The sequence below is a fragment of the Pelodiscus sinensis genome, chromosome 3 (genome assembly GCF_052426305.1).
Source record: "Pelodiscus sinensis isolate ZL-2025 chromosome 3, ASM5242630v1, whole genome shotgun sequence".
In the NCBI taxonomy this organism is placed as follows: domain Eukaryota; kingdom Metazoa; phylum Chordata; order Testudines; family Trionychidae; genus Pelodiscus; species Pelodiscus sinensis.
The window spans coordinates 134,544,481-134,559,401 of NC_143054.1; the positions used below are offsets into that span (position 1 = coordinate 134,544,481).

The 14,921-nt window shown below is 42.5% G+C and overlaps 1 protein-coding gene across 1 annotated transcript in view; it reads left to right on the forward strand.

Annotated features, from left to right (window-relative positions):
* The window catches only part of CATSPERE (catsper channel auxiliary subunit epsilon), a 98,302-nt gene that overhangs the window by 38,877 nt on the left and 44,504 nt on the right, over positions 1 to 14,921 (forward strand). The window contains exons 7-10 of the mRNA XM_075924873.2: positions 284 to 361; positions 1,532 to 1,638; positions 8,233 to 8,725; positions 10,238 to 10,712. Of these exons, the coding sequence (XP_075780988.2) occupies positions 284 to 361; positions 1,532 to 1,638; positions 8,233 to 8,725; positions 10,238 to 10,712 (1,153 nt within the window). The remainder of the gene's footprint in view (positions 1 to 283; positions 362 to 1,531; positions 1,639 to 8,232; positions 8,726 to 10,237; positions 10,713 to 14,921) is intronic.

Sequence of the window (14,921 nt, forward strand, 5' to 3'; positions counted from 1 at the left end):
TATGTGAAGTACTGCTGAGGGACAGATAGAAAAAGGAAGTAACTCCCTTTCCATGAGGATGTGGATGTGGATCTGCTCAGTCTCCATTACCCATGAAGTCAATGGGAGCTTTGCTTTTGTCTGAGAAAGATCAGCTCAAGACTTAATTTTTACACTGTCCAAGTTAATGCTCCTTATATGGTATTGTTACTACATTGCAGTGTGCATCTAGTCATCTAAAGAAATTGGACCACAGCTACAGCATATTAACAAAATATTATTATTTCCCTTTTTTATTTGCTAGGAGTTAACCTTATGGGTGTACGATCCAGAAAACGCAGATCCCTCTGAACTGAATCACACTGCAATATCTCCTCCACTAGTATGTTAAAATAGTTTTATGTTTTCTCTTAAAAATATGGTATTGAAAGTGCAGGTCTACTAATGAAAAATGGCACTGTCTTCTTAATCAGAAATGCTGCCTATGTGCACCCATAGTTATTGCAGCTTAACGTAGGGACAAAAATAAGTTTTTGGTACTTTGTGTTGAAGTTAATACTACAGAGGCAACACACTATTATTGGAGAGTGAGGTGGTTTTATTTCTATCTCAGCATTTAAAACAGATTTGTTAGCTAAATTCCAGTGGCAGAACTAAATTCTGTTCTCAGTACACTTGTGATAAGGAGAATCAGAATTTAGCTTATAGCCTTTTTGCGCCTGGTGGTGGTATGTGAGAAGGAAAGATCCAACTTTCAGATTCTTGAGTAAATGTGCATGACTGACACTCAGGAAAAAAAATCTCATTTTACTTTTTGTTTTAACAATCATTATAGATGGCAGTAACAAGACATAATAAGCAGTAAACCCATTATGTCATTTTAAAAACTGCATTTAGAATTAGAACTGGACTTAAAAATTTAAGTAGTTACTTTATGGCTTTCATCCCACAAGCTGATATGAGCAAATGATTCTTGCACCCATTGGGAATACATGTGACACAAAATTCTTCCTACATAGATGAGCTTATAGAGTTTATATGCAATAAACCGTTTCAGATTATGCATTCCTGATACATTGTGGGGTGATTGACGATATTTAGCCTTTGGCATCATGCCTTACCGTAGGGTGTGCATTCGTGACAAAGGAATTATTATAAATTGTCATGCTGTATTGCTTCCCTTTGGCATCTTTTAGAATTTCTTTAATATTACCATGTATTGATTTTCCCCAGAGTTCCTAGAATTAAAATTATCTTATTAGTTGAAGTACTGAAACTTGGAGAAGAACATACATTTTCCATAAATAGTTGTTAGATTTCTGTGGTTTTTTAAATTCCCTGCTATATATACTTTAGTAAATATTACAAAGAAAGTTACTTTTGGCTCCAAATAAATTGTATTCTAGTGTGGATTAAATATGTGAATAATGTGCCCTTATCTGCGAGTTTAGAATGTTATTTCAAGGATATTTTATTCCTAAAATTTCTTATGTACAGCGTAGACTATATTGACCTCAAAATATAACTAACAATCTTTATTTTATTTAAACAGTATTCTAAGACACTTAGCAAGCAGTTTTGGAATTTGGGACAGGAACCTGTTGTTCAGACCTATTTTAGAAATACCATATACTTTGCTACTGCATTTCCAGTTTTGGGGTACTGTATTTCATTTAATTTTTTTGTGAACAGAATTCTATTTAAAATTATTTTTCACACACCCATATGATTGCACAGATTATGGCTATGTGGATATTAGAATGTAAGCATCTTATGCAACGCTTAGCTTAGTTGAATGTATAACTAAGTCATTTTGGCCTGTTTTTGTTAATATATACTGAAGAAAAAGATACTGAAAGTTTATTATAATGACACCAACTAGTATGGCAATAACGAACAGCTATATTGAACATACCAGCAGAAAAAAAACATGTTGAAAATAACAGAACTTCCAGGGAATGGAGTGTCCTTCATCTAGCACTGGGGTGGGGAACCTTTTTTGAGTCAGGGGCTGCTGACCCCCAGGCAAGCAGATTTTGCTCCAGCCCTCTGGTCAGATAGCAGGGGTGGTGGAGCATGGAGTGCCAGTGCAGGCTCCCCAAAGCTGGAGGGGAGCTCCAAGCCTTGGGGGCAGGATCCAGGCAAGCCAGGTTCTCCACCCCTGGTTTAGTACTCTTCTCACTACTGAGAAGAGTACTTTGATCTGAGGAAGTGGGTCTGGCCCACGAAAGCTCATCATCTAATAAACCATCTTGTTAGTCTTTAAAGTGCTACATAGTCCTGTATTTTGTTTCAGCTACACCAGACTAACACAGCTACATTTCTATCACTTCTCAGTATGGAAGAGATTGAGAATTTGCAAAGGGCAGTCACCTCCGAGTCTTTTTTGGATCCTGGGAATCTGTTGGAAATTTTCCTTTCAGTGTCAGACTGGGGGAGAAACTGTCCTTCTGCAGTGAATTATATAGAGACCCTAATGACGTCCTTGCTCGGTGCAAAGTACTTTGGTGACTTGGTGACAAAGAACTCAACTGAGAAAAGACTTTAAATTCCTTTTGTCCAAATTTTTAGTAATCACTGATATGCCTTGCCTGGAGAAGGAAGCTGACAGATGCCTACACAATATGGCACCTCTTTTAGTGACTGTGTAACTTGTGCCCAGCTCCCCAAAATGTGAAAACTGACAATGCTATTGTGACACATCATTGCTAGAAACTGTGGCCCCTCCTTGACTTCCTTTTCTAATGGTAGGTAGCTTTTGTGTGTGAATAGCAATATGACCTGTATACACTTCCTTCTTTGAGTGAGGGAAGACTCAGAGCCTGTCATTTCCCAGCATGGTCAGTCAGCCCTTGCTCCCCTTCACCTTAGCAGTTACATCTAAATTATGATTCCATTTAAATAAGAAGCTGCTTATTATTTTAGAAAGAGTGAAGAAACAGTAAAAAACAGAACATCTATTTGTTCTTATGTAGACCATGGCCTCAATCCTATACTTCACTACTACCCAAGTGTATGATTAAACATACATGAACATCATTGGCCAGTGTATTGCAAGAGACAGGCCTAAAACTGCAAAAAGCTTCACTTATAATGTGCTGAGAAGCTTAATTATCAAGCTTATAGGTAGTTAGCATTATCAAGGTCAGTTTTCTTTCCCCCAATTCATGTCAGTTCCTTGGAACTTAACAGCCTATCTGTAAAACCTTAAAAAAACTACAAATTGTCTTGCAGCACCTTAGAGACTGACAAAAAATGTAGATGGTATTATGAGCTTTCAAGGGCACAACCCACTTCTTCAGATGAGTGGAGTAAGAGGTCCAGGGTACAAATAAATAACAGAGAAAGAGAGGCTATCCGTAGTGCTCTGCTCAACTCACCACCTTCTTAAAAATAAGTGTTCCAATCAGATATTCCTTCCTTTTCTCTCCTCCAAGTTATATTTCTTTCCTTCTTGGCTGATCTTCAGGTTTTTTAAATAGCATTTTGAACCATTCCCTCTCATCCAGATTAAAACTGTGTGGTGAGTAGGTCAACATCTTTTCTCGTTCCTGAATCTCCCTGTAAAAGTAATGTAAAGATTCTCCGAAGGACATGTGACATTATAGAAAATTTCTAGTGGATGAGAACATCCAGATAATAGTAATTCATATGTCCATGTATAGCTGACTGTTAAGAATACTTTAGGGACACTGCTTGGTTATCCCCTATGTCCTTCTATTCCCCCTCTGTGTAGTAGCAGTATGTTGAATCCTCAGTGAAGCCTCTTTGCAGTATTTCTTTTTATATTTATTTTTTTGTCAGTAGGAATATTAATTTTAACCCTAAATCTCCCATTGTCTATTTCTCTATTTTCTTCATTGTTTGCACCAAAATATTTAATTTCTTATGCTATAATATTTACAAAACTATGTAATATATAACAGAAATACTAAAGGCCAAATTCGGCAGGGATGTAAATGATAGTATACTTTATACCTTGAGCTAATCAGAAAATACATACACATGGTGAAGGAGAATAACTTGCACTGATTATTTTATTCAGTGGATGTGCAAATCAAGTGTGTTCTCCATCAATGTGACACTGTGATAACAACATTCTGCCCTGCGCAAATGCTCATTGAAGTTAATAGGAATGCTGTCCCTTTGGCATTTAATTTGCAGTTGCTTTACACACTCTCAATACCGTTTTAATATAAATTACACTAATTTGCATCTTACTGTCTTTTTTTAACATGTTTACATTCAACAAATAACTAACGCTGTTTACTTTACAGCACTGTTACATTTCGATTACAGACTGAATTTGACCTAGTTGTGTCATCTTTGTCAGACACTTTTTTTCAATTGGATCTAATTCATTTCATCGCTAGGTGGCAATATAGCAACACATAATTGTATCTAAGAAATTTGTCATCAGAAAAAGGCTTTCCCTAATATTCACCCTACAGGAAATCTGCAATTGTTGCATTTGGATTCATAATAAAATTTCAGAATACCCCGAAGACGGTAATATTTGCACTTACTTAACCAAAGGAATAGAGGCATTTTTGGCAAATTGGGTAAATCCTTTTGTAAATGATGGCTCAAAAGTACAAAAGTGAACAATAGCCATTGCATACAAACACAGTTCTATTGCTATTACAGTCCCTAGCCCCAGCCCAAACCGTCCCCACTCTGGGCCTTCCTCCCAATCTGGGAGAGGACACTTAGGAACCACTTGCCTGGCTGAGACCGGGTGCCACTCCCAGTGACCACCCTATTGTGACTTAATGGCGGGGACTGTGAAGGATGCTGCTTCTGGCCTGCTGTGCTCTGTTCCTTCTCCGTCTCTTGCTGCTGGGACCCTGTCAAGAGTAGGATTGCCAGGTGTCCGGTACTGAACTGGACAATCCATTATTTTCACCTCCTGTCTGGTAAAAAATTCAGAAAATACCGGACACCTAAAATGTCCGGTTTTTTCTGATTTTTTTTTTCCTGGCCAGGAGGCGAAAATCCCAGGCTGTCCGGCTCAATACAGAGGCAGCCTGGCAACCCTAGTGCTTACCCTGGCAACCCTAGCCTAGAGCTGTCCAGCCAGGCGCCTGTTAGGGCCAAAAAGCCTTGCCATGTGGTTTTTAAAGGAGCCACTTTTTTTTTCTTTTTATTTTTTTTGCTCAACTAATTTTTTCCAGGTGTGTTTTTTGTTTGGTTGGTTGGTTCTTTTTTCTGAAATCATCTGGCAACCCTAATCAAGGATGTGTGCTGCATACAAGGGCCCACCAAAAGTTGCTACTGTGCTGACCCTAGTGACACAGAAGAAGAGTTCAAAGCCAGAGTCAGAAAAGAACAGCCCCTACCAGGCAGCAACAAGCCAGAGGAAAACTCTGCCAGGAGAATGCCCCTCTCTGCTCCTGCCCCTAACCTGAGAATAGCTGCCTCTGGGGCCTTCCCAAGGGATTCTGCAAAGCTCCACTGCAAAGCTTAGTGGTTTATTACTGATATCTAAAACATTTTTATAGATTTTATGAATAGGTCCAATGAAAGGCAATTAATGAGGGACGCTCCAGGGGGGACACCAGTCACATGCCACCCCCCCGCAACCAGTCACATGCCACCCTCCGCCCTAAGTCCCACCACTCCCCTGTCTCTGCCCCATCTCTTCCACTTTCCTTGCTGTGGTCCCTGTCCCCACTATTCTGCCTCATCTCTTCCACTTTTCCCATCCTGATGCAGCCAGAGAGTGCGGCGGGGATAGGCAGCGCGGGCTCCTGACAATGGCCCTCTGGGCTTCGCTAGTCTCCTGGGCCATTTCCACTAGGGAAAGAGGTGGGGCAAGGGTGGGGTGAGGCTTGGGACTAGTCTCCTGTCGGCTGCTAGCCAGCCCTTCTTGCCTCGGGGGGTGCCTGTGATTCTTCATACAACCCCTACACCAGGCCTGGAGCAAAATACAGCCTACGGGCCGAATCCGGCCTGCCAAGCCACCAGATCTGGCCCACAGATGCAACAGGGATCTCCAGGCAGGCTCCCTGCTTGCCTTGCCCCACCCGCATGCTGCTCAGAAACACGGCTGCCGGGTGGTTTCACTTTCAAATCTGTGAGCCTGGAGGGGAGGGCGTAGGTTTTAGGAGCTACTCCCACCCCCAGCACAATCCAGTTTGGCCAGTTTTTGGCCAGAAACTGGCCAATGGGAACTGCCTGTTTCAATAACAGGCAGCCAAGAAGCCCCTTCCCCTCCAGGGCTTCTGGTTATTCACAGAGCACATGGCTGCAGCCTGTGTAGGGACATGGCAGGCAGGGAGGCTGCTTCAGGAAAGTCCTGTGCTGCATGCTGGTAAGTCTCCTGGCCAAAGCCTGCCTCGGGTACTCCTGTCCTTCCCTCCCTCAACCCCCTGCCCCTCCATTCCTGCACCCTACTCCACATACCTTAATCCTCTGCCCCCCTCCTGCACCCATAGCCCCTCCCAGATCTAGCACCCAGTCCCCTGCCCCAGATCACAGTCACCTCCTGCCCTAGCTCACAACCCAGACCCCTGCACCTCAATCCCCTGCACCCCCTCCTGTACCCCAATTCTCTGCTCTAGGTCACAATCCAACCCCCTGTACTCCAGTCCAGTGCCCCAGGTCACAACTGCCTCCTTCACCCAAATTCTCTCCCTTCCCCCAAGCTCCCTTCTGCACCCAACCTCCATCCCAGACCCTGTACCTCATCCATTAATATCATGGAGGAGTGCAGCCCTTGACCACTTTCCAAAATCTTGGAGTGGTCCCCCCATCAAAAATTATTGCCCACCCCTGCCCTACACATTGCCCTTGAGTACAAATGTAGCTTTTCTTTTCTTTTTTAAGAGAATGTCCGTGAATTTACTGACAGCTGGCAACCCCAGTTGAAATCAATAGCAGTTGCATGTGTATATCTAAAGACAGAATTTGGCTGTTTTTTCTCCTATCCATCTATCTCATATGTTATTAAAACAAATCTATTTTTATAGAAGTTCTGACCTGCGGGAGGAATGTAGAAGGGGGAGTGCAGGGTCTGGGAGACAGTTGTGACCTAGAGCAGTGGTGTAGGAGGATGGACAGGGATTTGGGTTGCGATCTGGGCTAGTGGATTGAGTGCAGTGTCTGCAAGGGGGTATGGATGCGGGGAGTTTGAGTTACATGAGGTAAAGGTGCAAGAGGGGATACAGGGGTTGAGTTACATGGGACAGGGGTATAGAAGAGGGGGCAGAGGGTTTGGGGAGGAAGGGACTGGGGTGCCAGAGGCAGGCTCTGGCCAGGAGGCGCTTTCCTAGGCTGCTCCCAGTCAGCAGTCCAGCATGTCCGTCAGGCAGGCTCCCTGTCTTCCATGCCCCCGCATGCCACTCAGAGCTGCTGGTTGCAGGGGCCATGTTCTGCTCTGAATGCCACAAGCCTGGAGAGGGGGCATCACATGCTGCCTACCCTGCAAACAGGCAACTCCAGTTGGCCAGAGCTGCAAGACTGTGCTGGGGTTGGAACAGCAGATGAAGCCTCCCCTCTGCCACCAGCTCGCAGCAGCGCTCTGGGCATCACATGGCCCCTGCATTCAGCCACTCTGAGTGGCCTGCAGGAGTGGGCAGGTACCTTGCCTGACGCTCCTGCTGAGCTGTAGGCCGGATCCGGTGGCTTGGCAAGCCCGATCCAGCCAGTGGTCCATATTTTGCCTACCCCTGAGCTAAACACTAAACCAAGTAACTTGTGACCAAATAATTCATATCCTTATTTAAATAACTTGCCTTTTTTATCTACTAAACTAATGTCAGTGTGACCAAAAGTTAGGAAACTCATTTTAGAAAGTAATGCAGCTTTTACTGTTCGTGATAAAAATGACTATAATAATGTCTCTATCTGCTATTGCCACAGTAATCCATGATGTCATATCATAACCAGTCATTGTGCTTTCAGCTCCAGAGCAAACACATTTCTTGCTCGCTTATGTGAGATCATTCAGAGATGTATGATCCTAGCTTTCACTGAGACACTGAACCTTAGAGGGTTGGCTGCTGTTAAAGTCCCACTGGAGGCAGATTTTTTTCCCCTCATTTTATTTTAATTTCAATTTTGGTGGGAATTGAGGACTAGCAGGAAACAATTTTGGGGAGTGGTATTTTGAGGAGAAATTGTTAAAAAGAAATGGGAAATAAATTGTTTTAGAGTTGCTACAAACTCTGAAATTTGTCAGGGAATTATTTTTCTTAAACTGATATTAAGTTTAATTCTTGCTAATTTATCTGTCATTTCTTCCATTTTCAGAGTATGGAAAATTAATGTACCTGCAGTGTCAGATGACATCATAACTAATATCCATGGAAAGCAAATAGCTTTTCAGGACTGCTTTGTTCAAGATAGTCCCTTTGTCATTTCCAGGCCTGAAGAGTCATTTCCTAACAATGCATATGATAATTCCCTTTGTTCCCCGGCTGGTCGTGACCTCCACATTGTGTGGTCTGCATGTATTCCTACAAATGCACTTTTGTTGTCAGAATCTGGAACTTTTCATACAAATGATGGATTCATAACTTATAAAGAAATCAAAGCTCCGCCACATGTTTTGGACTTTAACTCAAGTCATAACGTAACTGATATTGTTTTAACTGATGATGGAATCTTATTTTTAATAATGGGGACAGTTTACAAAAGAGAGTCCAATCGGTTTTTTAAACTTGGATCTAAATACAATCTACCAGAAACAGGAATAATTGGAATACAGTCAAGACTTTGGTGTTCATCTGAGTATCCATTACAGGTATATCTCACACAATTCTTGTTTTACATTTTTAAATAGGAAAGTGCTTCACTAAGTTGGGGGAAGAACCCATCACTTATTCCTAATTCCAAATCTGTTATATGGGGGTGGGGGGAAGAGAAGTGCACTGAATGAAACAAATTTAATTTTCAAGTCATTTAAAAATAAGTACCTGATGCTATGATTAATGCTACATGGGTCCGGAGGAATACCCACATGGAACTAGTTCCAGGATGAGGGCTTAAATTTGTGACTATGATGTCTCAAATCTATGAACCCAGACCTAGGAGTCCCCAGGCAGCATCCCACTTAATGTCTGCTGAAATCTGATGGTTCAAGAAACTAGTAGGACTATAGTCTCATCCAAGGCACATCTGATGTTGGTGGATTGCCCAGCTCCATCAATTGGTCCAACCATGCTATTTAAACCAGGAGACACAGGAAGTCTATCTAAGCAACAACTTTATTTTCTGTTATTGGATCCTGCTTGTGTTGGCTTCCTACACCAATTCCTTTTCCTTTTCTGCTCATGGTTACTCCTTACCACTGCATTTGCTCCTGTTAACACAATGCTCTTGCTCTGTGCTTGATCCTTGTCTCTCCACCAGTTTCTTCACTGAGGGTATGTCTACACTACCCTCCTAGTTCGAGCTAGGAGGGTAATGTAGGCATACCGCACTTGCAAATGAAGCCCGGGATTTGAATTTCCCGGGCTTCATTTGCATAAGCGGGGAGCCGCCATTTTTAAAACCCCGCTCGTTCGAACCCCGTGCAGCGCGGCTACACGGGGCACGAACTAGGTAGTTCGAACTAGGCTTCCTAGTTCGAACTACCATTACTCCTCGTGAAATGAGGAGTAACGGTAGTTCGAACTAGAAAGCCTAGTTCGAACTACCTAGTTCGTGCCCCGTGTAGCCGCGCTGCACGGGGTTCGAACGAGCGGGGTTTTAAAAATGGCGGCTCCCCGCTTATGCAAATGAAGCCCAGGAAATTCAAATCCCGGGCTTCATTTGCAAGTGCGGTATGCCTACATTACCCTCCTAGTTCGAACTAGGAGGGTAGTGTAGACATACCCTTACATCTTACCTCCAGTCACCACCATTATCAGTTTTGGCTCTGACTCCAGCCTGTTATCAGACCCTGACTCTACTTTGATCCATGGCTCTGACATTTGGTCTCTGATCCTTAGCTTCAATTCCTGATTATGACTTGGGCTTGACCCTGACTCTGATAACTGGCAGTTGACTCTGGTGTTGACCCTTGGCTTCATTCTCTAAGCTAGATGCCTGCTCTGCGCACTAGACATTACTCATGCTCTGACTAGTAGGCCAGACCACTTACATCCCAGTCCATAACAACAACTTGACTCTAGTGGAGCTAGCAGCTGAAAGGCATTTTTACTTTTTAATGGAGATACTGGTGGTATAATTTATGCAAAGCTTGAGGGAATAGATTAATAGTGCATTTCAGATGATGTACAGACTAATAGCTTTGTTCCATTTTTTTGTACAGGATGGAAGAAAATTAAGTACAGTAGCAGTATGGACATCAAGTGAACAATATCTAGGATATGGTGGCAATGTGTTTGTTAAAATAACAGATACAACAAACCTAAAGAAGGCCCTAAATTTCCCAATAACTGCTTCTTTATCTATAGGCACTGTTTGCTATGACTCACGCCCATCTGAAGTTGCTTTGTTGATGGCCTGCATTGGATGCAGCTCCTCTAGGGTGTTTTATCTGTCATCTTATAATGAAGACCTGGATTTGTGGGTCTTAAGAGACTTTTCCTTAAATGCTCCTCCCAGTGGTTTTATGTTGATGGAATTTATATATTCAGCATCACCATCTGTGCTGATGTGGGACAAGAAGACAGTCTATTATAGCTCTAAAAACAATACAGTTAATGGATTTCTTAAAATGAATGAGGCAAATATTGAATCATCAGCAAAAATTCAAAAAGGCGCTATTCATCAACTGGTTATTGGTTAAGTATATTACATTTTGAATACATTATCTGGGTGTAAGACAACAACTTCAGAAATAAGGAAGTTGAAGATCTATCTCTCTTTTCGAGGTGATTATGGCAGTTATGTAGTTGATTAAATTAATGGGTTCCTAAGGACTGAAATATACCATTTTTAGAGGGCTAGGCATACTTAAAATATAATTAACAGAATTTTGTCCTTCCAGTATTGCCAACATGCATGCCCATCCCTGAGAGTTGCATGCCACAAATATGAAGCTTGAAACCTAGCCATCAGTATCTGTAGGGGCAATACATGCTTCTTTCTCAAGATCAAGTGTATATAAAGGACTGCATCCACCCCTCAGTTCCTTCTGATTCCCTACAAAAAGAACTTAGCAGTATCTTTGACACATTTTCCCTATAATTTTCCTACCTTAATGTTTTTAGTGCTATTAAGAACAAAAACCTTTTGTGTGCCATTATGGACATAGTTGGGCAATTCCCCAGCTCCCCCCCCCACACACACACGCTCTCTCTCTCTCTCTCTCTCTCTCTCTGCCATGCTAGTTTTATTTTGGTCCAGCCCCACTGAACAGTTTCTTCTGACTGATGGTGAAGTTGTTTCTGTGGATTCTATTGTCTCAGCGGCCACCAAGAAGATTGGCTGTATGCCTAAAGTGTTGTGCAATTTCATGATGTCAAGCACTGATGTTCATGTATAATGACTGAAATGCCTTAGTGTGCACAATGCAGGCAGAATCTGCCTCTGTCTTTTCCAGTACTATTCCCTAAAAGGATTAGAGATGGGAATGCTGTTTTAAATTCTTACTGTTGAAGAGTTTAAAGGAAACTTGAGTAAGTGTGGTGCTGAATGTCTGGCTACATTCACATGCAAGGCACCTTAACACCATAGCGATATTTGCATAAAATAAGCATCCTCAGCTAGTAAAACTGGTGTAGCAAAATCCCATGACTATGTTTATCAAACCAGATTATAAAAGGTTGGAGGTAAGGATTTATTTTCATTGAGCTCTACTAAAAGGTCCACATGTTTAATTGTTATTTTCTGGTGCCTAGACTTAGTCTTCTAAATAATGGGGGAGAGAAAAAAATACAGGAGTTATGAATCTAACTTGTCTTCTATCATTTTCACTTGGCTTTGGGGAAGATAAAGCAAAACTAAAGCTATATGTATATTCAGTAGTTCCTAAGCATGGAAAGAGACTAATGTGGGTGATGTCCTAACTTTATGCCCTTTGGTGCTAAGACCTCTCTAGTCATGCTTTTATATTTTTTGTGCTGAGTTACAATCTGTGATATCTGGTCCTAGAGAGACCCACTGTATTTTATCTCCATTTGCCATACAGAGAGCCTACCATGTTAGGACATTTACTGGAGTAAGTTAGGCATCAACATGTTCTTCATTGCAATCCCTTGTGGAGCATTACTCTGTGATAAGGTCCCTTGTGGAGCATTACCTCTGTGATAAGGTCCCTAGATCAGTGTTTCTTAAACTTTTTAAGACCAAGGAAGATCAAACAATATTTTTTTTTATGTGGAACACTAAGGATTTTTTGTTGAGCCAAAAAAAAAGTTGGGGAGAAGTCGTTGAGCAAAAAAAAAAGTCGCCTGTCCCTTTAAGTGTGGCCATTTTGAACTCTGTTCTGCACGGCACACTTCCAACTTCATCAGTTTAAGAAACACTGCCCTAGACTGTCCAACTTCCACAGTTTCATGGGCTCTCTGGATCTGTTCATCCATCCTTTTTTCCCTGGACTCAAACTTATTCCTTTTATGACTTTTCTGAATTCTGCTTGGCTCTTAGAGCATCTCATATCTTACGTTCTTCTGAAACATCTCAGGCCTAGTGGAAACTGGTCTTCTGGCCTTGTTCATCAGTATAGTCATCTCAGTGTTAGGGCAAAAGTTGATTTCCCATGAAATTCCAGAAGGGGCTCTCTCAGAGAGATCCATTCCACTTGGCTGAAAAGAGTATCCAAAAGCATTACATTATTCATACATGTTTGATACCTGGCAGACTTTACAGTAAGGGTGTGTCTAGACTACCTAGTTTTGTCGACAAAAGTGGACTTTTGTCGACAAAACTATACCAGCGTCTACACTACCGCTGAGTTCTGTCGACATAACGTCGACAGAACTCAGCAGTTTTGTCGACGCTGGTAAACCTCATTTTATGAGGCATAACACCTTCTGTCGACAGAGTTCTGTCAACAGACGGTGTTATTGCCTGTAACACTGCGTCCAGACTACGGAGTTCTGTCGACAAAGCAGCTTGCTTTGTCGACAGAACTCAATGTGTCTGGATGCTCTTTGTCGACGGAAGTTTTGTCGACAGTATCTGTCGACAAAACTTCCGTCAACAAAACGCGGTAGTCTAGACGTTGACAACCTGATATCCTAGATATCCTAGATATTGACAACCTGATATCCTACTAAGTCCAAAGTTGCTTCAATGGTATATCTCTGTAATATTTCCACAGCTGAGATACATAGCACTGCTTTTAGGAGTCTCACACATACCTTTAACTTTTAACATGTAGATTTGATGCCAATTTTGGGAGACTAGTCATGGAATAATTAATTGAATAATTGTGGAATGCAGATTTACTGCTTGCTTATCTCTTAGGAATGTTGATCTGTGTAGGCAGCACTGGAAAAAAGGAAATACATTAGCTGTAGTTCTTTGAGAAAACTGACTCAATGGCTCTTTATCCCATGCTTTCCTGAGGTACTTTTTCAGCCGGGGCACTCATTTATGGTTCTAAAAGTGACTGTATTGCTACAAAGCAATTTCAAAAACCAGCTGGAGAGAAAAGCTGCGGAACTTGTCTTCATCAGCAAATTTGACACCTTTAATCAGGGTTTGAACAAAGATATGAACTGGATGGGCCACTGCATTCAACACTCTCATGTCAACAAAAGCTAAGTATCGGGTACTTACAGCCCACTCTATTAGCCTCATTTAGCAAGGACATTCTAATTGACAAGATTATTTTCCTGCTCTTTCCCTACACATCCCCTTTTTTCTGCAGTTTATTTGTACCTCTGGACCCCTTGCTCTCTTCATCTGAAGAAGTTGGTTGTGCCCATGAAAGCTCATGATACCATTGACATTTTTGTTAGTTTGTAAGGTGCTTCAGGACCATTCTTTGTTTTTTAAGTTTATTGCAGTTAGTGTTTGTGATTAGTTGGTAGAGTTGCAGATAGGTAGTTAAGTTTTAGTTTGTTTCTTGGCTTTAAAAAAGAAAAATATTCATTATTAATAAATAAATATTAGACTTGGAGCCCTGCTCCTCCAGTCCTGCAACAGGGACTTGAGTGGAAGCTAATTCTCTGGGTTTTAAGACAGTCCTCTTCTGTGATGTTTCAGTGCCTCTCAATGATGGGAATTCTAAATGGCTTTCTTTATTTGTATAGGCAAAGGATATATCCTTGACCATTGCTCCTTTTTTTCCCCCTTCAAGTCGACTCAGAAAGCTAGAGGCTTTGCATAAATTTATTTCTTTTGGAGCTCTCCATGAAAGTACTAGTAGGTCAGATATCGAGTGATTGCTCTGCAAAAAGTGTTCAGCCGCAGGTAATATGGTGGTTTTTGTATCTTATCAGTTTTCTATATGAGTCCATTTGGGAGCAGAGCGATTGTCTGGTTGCTCACCACTCTGTTGGAACCCTTTTATCTCCACTGGGATTTGGCATCACTTGGCACCAGTGCAGTTGTCCTTTTTGCTTATTGTGTGAGGTTCAGTTTAGGGGGACTCCAGAGGTGAAAGTAAGGTGCCACACCACAGTGTGCTGCTCTGGTAGGAGCCAGCTGGGGCACACCCCTCTACAGGAGACAGGCAGGCAATTTAAAGGGGCTGGCTGGTGGGGGTGAGCTGAAGGGGAGGTGCACACGCTCCTAGCTGGTGTAATGATCACAGCCGCCATCTGGCCCCAGCACCTGGCCCCACTCCTGCCAGTGGGTGTGGCATCAGCCTCTGTCTAGCCAGGCTATAGCTGCAACTGGCAGCCCAGCTCCTGCCTGTTTCAGGAAGGGCTGGCAGCAGCCCTGCTCCTGTCACAGTGGCCCAGCCTCAGCCTTGCTTCTGCAGGAGGGGCTTGGAATTGGCCCCTGTCTAGATGGGCCATGGCTGCTGCTGCAGCAGTTTGGCCCCAGACCCAATCTGGGTGTGGGCCCCATGGTCTGGCCCTCATCTGGCAGCAGAC